The sequence below is a fragment of the Vombatus ursinus genome, unplaced genomic scaffold, assembly GCF_900497805.2.
Source record: "Vombatus ursinus unplaced genomic scaffold, bare-nosed wombat genome assembly UNPS02014770.1, whole genome shotgun sequence".
Classification (NCBI taxonomy): Eukaryota; Metazoa; Chordata; class Mammalia; order Diprotodontia; family Vombatidae; genus Vombatus; species Vombatus ursinus.
Window position 1 is genome coordinate 33562866 of NW_020954548.1, and position 9156 is coordinate 33572021.

Sequence of the window (9156 nt, forward strand, 5' to 3'; positions counted from 1 at the left end):
TATATACATTTAGTTAGTTAGTAAGACACTTCAAGGTAGGTACTATTCTCAATCCCCAGTTTACTGATGAGGAGACTGAAGCTCAGATAAGTAAAATGATTTGGCCAGGGTCACACAGCTAGTAAATGTCTGAGGCAGTATTTGAACTCAGATCTTCCCAACTCCAAGTCCTCATAACAACTGGGTGAAGCAGGTTCTGTCATTATCCACATTTCACAGTTTAGGAAGCATCTGAGGTCGGATTCAAACCTAAGTTTTGCTAACGCCAAGTCGAGCCCTCTATCCATCGGACTCTCCTACCTCCTTATGGAGACCCTTCTCCATAAGTGTAATAACTGACAAAACTCCAGGACTCCCTAGGAATCAGAAGCTAAATTCTCTTAAATGCCTGGGGGGCATCAGCCCAACCACGAATTTCTAGAATTCCCAGGAAAATAAAAATCACAGGATCACAGTTTCGAGCAGGAAGGGATCTTGGCGGCCATCCAGCCCAACTCCCTTATGTTACAGAGGAAGAAATGGTGTGGTACAATGCAAATCCTGGTTCCTGAGCTGGAAGGACCCAGGTTCAAATCTTTTCCTTAACCCTTACTTATATAACCTCAGGCAAGTCACTTAAGTGCCCTGAGCCTCAGTTTCCTGATTTGTAAAGTAAGAGGATTGGAATAGAGGGCTTCTGAGATCCTTCCAGCTCCAAATTTATGAACCCAGACTCAGTCAGAGACATGAACCTTCGTGCTCAAAGTTGCACAGGCAGTGAGTCACAGAGCCAGAATTTGAACCTAGGACTTCTGACTCAAAATCTAGTACTCTTTCCACTGTTTCCATCCTACAGATGGAAAAATAGGACAAGCTGCCATGCCCTGCTCTGCGCTGTTGACAAGTTGGATTTTGTTTTGTTTGTTACAAATAACGCTATTTATTTAGTCCGTTAATGCTCTTCATTTGAGAGGTGCCTGGGTTCATCCCAGGCTATTATGGTCGATCACGTCAGCACCTTATGGGACTAAGGATGAGCCAAGTGAGATTAATGCCATTATGGTTTGAATATTAATGTGCACATTGGAGGGAACAGAGTGTTCGGGGAGCAGGCGGTAGTGGCAACACCACGCCCAGCCCCCCTGCTGCCACAGTAAGGCTGCCCAGTAGCAGACGCCCAAACAGGGTGCCACGGAGTCTCAGATTAAAATGGCCCATGAGGACGTTCCTAGTGACCTTGAGAACACTGAACATATTTCTCAGGTGTGCACCTCTTTCAGCTCCCAGCCAACTGGAGCAGGAGGGAAGGTGTGGACTTTGGGGGAGGGCAGACGTGGCACCTGTGTTTCCAGTGAGTCATTTTTTCACAAGAGGCCCAGACCTGGGAGAGGAGGTGGGACTGGGGTGGGGTGGGGGTGGGGGGGTGTTGCTAGAGCAACAGCTCGTACTCTGCTGGCTCTGCTGGTTAGATTCACATGAGCGCACACTCAGAGTTCCACGGTGGTATCCCAGGTCAGTCAGCCCCCCAAAAGAGAATAGCCCCACTTGAGAAATTCCATATACATAAAGAGAGGTGCAAAGCTGGCAAAGCCCAGGAAGGGCTTGGGTTGTACTGGACAAGGAGCCTGATTTGGTGGTCAGGAGAGGTCATGACCTCTGCCCTCACATAGCGTCAGGCAACCTCAAAGTACCTTGTCTTGGCTGTCCACTCTTCTAGAGTCAGTCTTAAGCCGGAGAGTAAGGTGGGGAAGGGGTTCACAGACTAGGGAGGGGGTGATAAAGCTTGGCGGGGAAAGGAGGCAGAAAAAGAGAAGCCCTTGAAATGGCAGCCAATTCACCCCAACCCAAGCCTCTATTTACTGAGCTGTTCCTCCAGCCTCAGACCCATCCTGGTGCCCCAGGGAACTGAGCCAAGGCCAGCCATCTGTAGGGGATGGAGTGGGGAGGAACCAAGCGGCACCCGCTGGGAGTCTGGACCAAAGAGCAGATGTTCTGCCTTTAGTTCTCTCAAGCCCTAGCAGACATTTGGGCCACCCCACAGTAGCCTGCAGTCCCTGCCCCCAGAGTGGCTCAAGAGAGAATGGGCCTGGAGCTCCATTCACTTGTCCACTTGTTCCCTCTTGGGCTGGCTGACTTGGATGGGGTAGGGCTGGGAGGCATGTATAGCCCAGGGATGTATGATTATAGGGAGATTTTCTCTTGTCCCCATCTTTTTATACTCTACTTTTCTAACCCTTTCCATTACTGTTTCAGCCCCTCTACCCTTTCCAGTTCTCCCAAACCCCTCCACTACTGCCCTATCCATCCTGTCAGAAGTAGGCATCAGGGGGCCTGAAGAGCAATGGAAGGGAGCTTTGCCTAGGAGCCACAATCTCCCTGTACCAGTAGAGGGGTTTGCCAAGTGGCTTTATGCCTGTGAGCCTCCAGAGAGCCTTTTAGTCTCCCCACAGGCCTTCCTCCCCCTAATTAGAAGCCCAGAAGATACAACTTTTGAATTACCAGTAAATAATTAAGTCGAATTGAATTTAGCCACTTTGGCCCAGACATTGGAAAGTCAGGTGTCTTCCTCTGGTTGTAGGGGCCCATGATGAGCTGAGCATAGAGCCCTCCCCTGAGGAAGCGTTTCAATGATACTCAGCCTAGTCTCTGGAAGAATTATTCTGGTCCAGAGGCAAGGAGTGTCAGGGGCCCTGGACAGGATCAGACAAATCCCACCCTCCCCACCATGCTTCCCCCCAGGGTAAAAGAGGCCCAAGTCTGTCTGCATGGTGCACATGGCCACAGCCTCTGATAAAACATGTCAGTAATTAGGTTGTAAGAAAGACAGTCCACATGTCACTTGACAAAGACACAAGGTCTTTACCAGGAAATTAGAACCAAATTCTGGATCCTGGGATTTCAGAGCAAGCAAGTTGAGGGGATTCAGGACTAAAGGAAAGGGGTTTTTCTCACTCCCCATTGGGACCCAGGATCTCAGGACACATGCCTTCCTCAGGAACATGGAGATGAGCCCCTTGCTCTCCACGTCTGACTCTCAGAATGGCAACCAGAGAAATAGATGCAGACAATGAGACTGAGGGATGGAGACAGAGTTGTGAGATATAGAGGCCTTCACATACACAAGTCACATCTAGAGACATGTACAACAAACACATACACATATACACACACACACACACAGAGTTAAGGACTGAACTCAGGCTTCTCCAGAGAAAAGGGCTCACATACATACAAACAGGCAGACACATGCATAGACACACAGACAAGACACACAAACAGGGATACGTAGCAAAAAGCAAATACAGATAGGCTTGCAGGGAATCACTGAGCCCCTCACATGGTGACATGAGGAGGCAGATTCCCACCCCACCCCCATTAAGAAAGACACATACACCCACATACATAAAAACAGGGAAAGAGCGATGAGAGAGAGAGATGGGGGGGGGGCTTTCACCCACGACATTTCCCATACAACACCATTCTCCAGGGATTTTTAGCTGCTCTGGCCAGAGGTTGCCACAGAGTCAGGAAGACCCCTATAGCTCCCTACCCTTTGAGCCTATCAGCCTCCTTCCCCTCAACTTCTAATCTTGGTAATCTCTTTCCTTATCAGCAGGGCATTGACTAAGGAGCTAGCAAAGTGCTTGGAGGTCTTACCCTGAAGTCTATGCCCACGGTAGAAATGAAGGTCCCAGCCAGGAAGGCGCCATCCTTGAATCGAACCAGCAGACAGGTCTTCCCTACGCCAGAGTCTCCTACCAGCATCACCTGAGGAGAGGGTAGGGCAGATAGTCAGGCCTAGGAAAGCAAGAAGAATTTCCCTAGCTCTGGAGGCCAGGGAGCTTATTAGGAAAGAGGGACCATCTAGGAGATGGGACCTCAGGGCAGCACCCTGTCAGCCCTGGAAGGGGTGTCAAGAGTGTTGGCAGCATCTGTAGACCCAGCCTTGGGTCACTTGGTCCATAGCCTGGATAAGCAAGTGTGCTTTATCCTCAGCAGATTACAGTGAGTATAACAAAGCCCACCCACTCTGTCCTGAGCTGCCACATACTTCTGGGTTCCTCAGTTTCTTCTCCCATCTCCGCCATAGCATCCCCAAACACTGAGCAGTGAACAGGAAAACAGAAAGGGCTAATAAAGAGTTAGCTTGGCAGTGATTCTTATCCCACAATGCTCTACCCCCAGGATCCCAGGTGAAGGACTGTCCTGGGATGATGGAGGCATAGAAAGTCTAACAGCCTCTCCCTGTTATGAACTGTCCCTGAATGGCTACCCTCTGTCCTTCTCCAGGGAATCCTGTAACCTGTCTCCATTTCCCATGGATATAATACTAATTTTTTGTGGGGTGGGGGGGTGTTTCATTGGCATAGGGAGCTCCCAGAGTGGGAACTCCTTTCATTAATGCTGATTGTTGATTTATCTATGAATTTTAGCACAGTGACTGGCACAAACCAAGCACTTAATAAGTTCTTGCTAACTGACTAATCGCCTCGAGTTGCCTTTGCAGATTAAATGACTTACCCAAGGTCACACAAGTCAGTACATTTCAAGGTCAAGATCTGAACCTAAGTCTTCCTGACTCTAAAGCTACCTCTCTATCTAAAACATGCTTTGCTACCTCTCAAAAATAACAACAGTAGTAATAAAACTCACATTCCTATAGTGCCTTAAGGTTTACAAAGCACTTTCTTCCCAACAGCCCCATGAAGTAGGCAACACAAATATTTTTATCTCCATTTTACGGAAGAGGAGACTGAGGATCAAGGAAGGTAAGTAATCTGTCCAAGTTGACATGCCTTTTGTCAGAGCCATGACCAAACACCCCAGTCACCTCCTATTCAGTCTACCTCCAAAGTGTGATAATGATTGCTAATATTTATGTTATACTTTATAGGTTACAAAGGATTTATATCCTTTTTTTAAAAAACAACTTCATCTTCACAACAGCCCTGTGTGGTAGGGAGCATGTGTACCCCCATTTTACAATAGAGAAAACCAAAGCCCAAAGAAGCTAAATGCTTATCCAAGGTTACCCAACTATTAAGTGGCAGAGCTAAGATTGGCCTCTTGACCCCCAACTCAAGATTCTTTCCTACATACCACAGGTCCTTCTAGGAGTTTATCTGAGCAGAACCCTACTCCCCCCAAACTGGAACTCCTAAACTTCAAGAGTATTAGTTTATCCCCCACTTTCAAGAGGATGATCTGACACCCGCCACCCCCCAACCTAACACCTTTGCCTTCAAGAGGCACGATCTGATTCCCCTTTGCCAACCTAACATCTTCCCTTTAAGGAGGTGAGATTTGAGCTGCACCCCCTATACCCATTATGTGTGATCTGAACCCCATCCTACCTTCATCTTCAGGAGCTGTAATTTGACTCCCCAACAAAACTCTAGCCTTAAGAGGTATGATCTGAGCATACTCCCCACACACACACACAGTCTGACACTCTCAGATATAAACTGATACCCCACTATGAGCTTGGGGAGCTCATGAAAATATGAAAGCTGAACATGAAATATGGCTAGGGAGAATCTCTCTCTTGAGTTTATCTTTTCCCCTTGGGAGGTCAAGGAATTGAAGAGAGGGAATGACTACATATGTTTTTATGTGTGGTAGGGGTAACTCCATGTAGGATGAATCAATGCTTTCCCCTGACTAAAGGTCTCAGCTGATATCTGTGCCAGATCCTAGAGGTCCTCTGAATTAAGGAATCCTTTTCCTTGGCTCTAGACTATGGAGACCTCCACAGCAATGCTGACCAAGTATCCACTCAGAAACTCCCATTTTCCCTCTACTTGCTGTAGTTTTTAGCCAGTGAAGGCAGAAGGGCCTCATAGGGTGCTGACCCTTCCTTACTCAAGTTGATGTCAGCTTCTCAGATTCTGGATGTGCTGGCTGCCCCAGGGGTCAAGATTAAGAAATAGCTAAACCCTGCTACCACCACCCACTCTCCAACTCATTTACAAGTCTGCGTAGGGGGACTGATGGAGAGGCTGCACCAGCCTGAACTTCTTGGGAAGTCACAGGACTAAGAGCCCAATTGGTACCCACGATTGCTTGACTACTCCCAAATGGGCAAGGGCCTTTCATTGCTGGCAAAGGTCCCCATCTTGAGCACTCAGTAATGTGGGCCAACACTTGTAACGGGCAAGTCCCGGTAATGGGTGATATACGGAAACTACTGACACATTAGAGGGGTTACAACCCAACTCCCCAATTTCAATTCAATATGGCAACTTAACAAGCATTTATTAAGTGCCTATGATGTACAAAGTGTAACGGTAGGCAACAGGGATACAAAGACACATTCTACAAGGGGAATACGACATTCACACAGCTAAGTAACTAACCACAGGATAATCTGAGGAGGGAGAGAGTAGTAATAAGCAAGGCTAATAATCAAGGAAGAGTACTAATAATCAGGAAGGGCTTCCTGTAGGAGATAGCATCTGAGTTGAGTCTTGAAGGAAGCTAAGGATTCTAAAAGGTAGAGGTGAGGAAGGAGATGGGACTTGGAGTTGGGGAAACAGCTAGTAGGCCAGTCTGGCTGAAATACAATGAAAGAAGGGGATTTTGTGAAATAAATTGGAGAGGTAGGCTGGAGCCAGACTTCAAATACCAAGCTAAGGAGTTTGTAGATTATATTAAAAATAGAGAATCACTGAAGACATCCTTTAAGGAAATGTCAAAAGAGGAGACCCCAAAAAAGCCTGAAAGCAGTAACTCCGAGATCAATAAAATCTTTTGGAGTTAACTTCCAGGAGAGGTCACTGCCAGACTTGCTGAAGGGGAAATGGAGAGATCCTTGGGCTACTTGTCTATCGGCTCTATGGGGAGGGTCTACTTCTTTCATTTCCAGAGCCATCATAGAAAATCTGAAGAGTTAAGGAACACAGAAAGGTTCTTTTGTCTATACCCGGCTCCAGTGGTCAAAAACAAAGGGGAACATCAGTAGAAAAGGGCTTGCAAGTCCCTTTCTAGTCTTCTAGATCCCCCACTACAAACCGTGGCCCTGCAGGGCTTGAAGCAAAACCAGAGCTTAGGAAGGGGATGCATGTATTTGCTGAGGAAAAGTCACACCAGGCCATCCCAGCTTCCAAGTCCCACACTGTTCCAGGGCCCTACGAGCGAAGTCGTGCCCTCGGCCACCTGCTGCTGCACCCTTTGCTCATAAAGTCTGCCCATCCCACCCCTGGTATCGTCACCCCTCTTCCCCCCTTCCCAGCCCTTTATGGTCTGTGACTCTGGGCCAACTGCCCTCAGTCCTTTAGGGTTTGTGTCCCTGTGCCAGCCACTGCCTGTGCTCCTGTGCCAACCTGCAGCCCAAGGTCTGTGCCCTCTGCCAACCACTCCTAGCCTATGTCTGTGCCTATCACTGTCAGCCACGGTGGGTCTATGCTTCGTCTGTCCACCAACCTCTAAGGATCGGTTCTTCACCTCCCCCCTCCTCCGCTGTTTCCCTTAGGATCCCAGCGCTTACCTTGAAAGCAACGTCGTAGAAATCACCGCTGCAGCTAAGGGACGGGCGGCCTGGCAGCAGAAGCCCGTTCCTCGGTGCCTTGGGGGCAGGGCCAGGGCCCGGGCTAGAGCCGCCCCCTCCGGAGCCCACCGGCCCATTCTCCTTGGCTGTGGGCAGAGAAGAAGCGGGCGTACTCCCCGCCTTACTCTTAGGGGTCTTTTTCCTGGACATCGTGGGTCAGGGGTCTGGGGATCCTAGGGGTCCCGAGGCACGACGTTCACTGCGCTCGGACTCGGGCTCTGGCTGCTCTGTTCCCCAGACGGCGGCGAGCGCCCCGCGGCAGCGCCAGCATCCTCAGCCCGGCGGCGGCGCAGTGCCCCGCGCAGCACAGCGCATCCCCAGCCCGGCCCCGCCCAGAGCCCAGCTGAGCCTGGCCCAGCCCGGCCCAACCCTGCCAAAGCCCCTCTCCCGGCACGCCCCCTGGCTCACCCTGCCTCTGACAGACAAGCCTGGCAGCTACTCAACCCCTGAGCTTCACCACCTCTACCAGTGGAAGTAAGGAGAGGGCTGAGCCCATGCAAACAACATTGGACCAGTCTCTGGGAGATGCCCTGGGGAGAAGGATCCCAGAGTTGGGGGAGTTGGGGAAATGTTGTGGAAAGGGGAGTCCCTCCTGCTGTCCACTCGGCGTCCAGACCTCCTCTTCCTCCCCCTCCATCCCCACCTGATCTTTTGCGGGGAGAGGGAAGGAACATATACATATGTAGATATACGTAGACAGACATATACCAAGAAAAAGTAGCACACAGCCACAGACACGAACACAGGTACAGACAGGCACACATAAACACATTTAATTCGGTTGAACAAGTATTAAATACCTCCGATGTGGAAGCCATTTTCCTAGGTGAGAGGTATGAAACAATTCAATTCAACCAGCATTTATTAGGCACCTACTATATGCAAGGCACCCACCATGCTAGGTGGTGGGGATACCAAGACAAAGGAGTTTATATTCTATTGTGAGGAACGTAATTCTTGATCATGTGGAGCTTATGATTTAGTAGAAGAGATAAGATACTATAATGCAAATGAGAGTGAATAATATTTGTATAGGAATGAACGATTCACTAGGATAAGTGTGTAGGAGAGGCCTAAACAGGATATTTTGAGAGATTAAGAAAAAGGGAGAATTCACTTATAGCTCGAGGGGAAGCTTGACTGTAGAAATAGCACCTGAGATGGGTCTTAAAGTAATGGAAAGATTTCAACAGGTGGAAAGATGTTTGTGGGTATGGGGGAGGGGAGATGCCAAAAACATTGTAGGCACATTTCCCGCTATTGGGGAAAAGGTTCAGAATAAGATAAGAGTAAGGCAAACATTCCAGTTTTGCTGGAAAGTAGAATTTGTGAAAAAAAAAATTGTATGAATAATGCTTGGAAAGGTAGGTTGGAGTCAAACTATGGAAGGCCTTGAATGTCAGGATGAGGAGTCTGTATTCCACAGGCAATGGAGACCTTTTGAGCGTGATCAGCATTATACATTAGGAAGATTAATCTGGTTGCTCTGTAAAGGATGGATTGGAGGAGGAGACTGGAGGCAAAGGAGTTTGTTACAAGAGTCAAGAAATGATAAGGGCCTGACCTAGTGTGATGGCTGTTTGAATGGAAAGGAGATGAAAGATTCAATAGGTACTGTGCAGGCAGAATTT

The 9156-nt window shown here is 48.6% G+C and overlaps 1 protein-coding gene across 3 annotated transcripts in view; it reads right to left on the minus strand.

The window, feature by feature from the left end:
• The window catches only part of RAB26 (RAB26, member RAS oncogene family), a 23731-nt gene extending 15984 nt beyond the window's left edge, over nt 1–7747 (minus strand). For all 3 annotated transcript variants that reach the window (XM_027863058.1, XM_027863055.1, XM_027863057.1), the window contains exons 1-2: nt 7466–7747; nt 3637–3747 (exon numbers count right to left, since the gene is read on the minus strand). In XM_027863058.1, the coding sequence (XP_027718859.1) occupies nt 3637–3747; nt 7466–7675 (321 nt within the window). In that variant the 5' untranslated portion in view covers nt 7676–7747. The remainder of the gene's footprint in view (nt 1–3636; nt 3748–7465) is intronic.
• Between the last annotated feature and the right edge of the window lie 1409 nt (nt 7748–9156).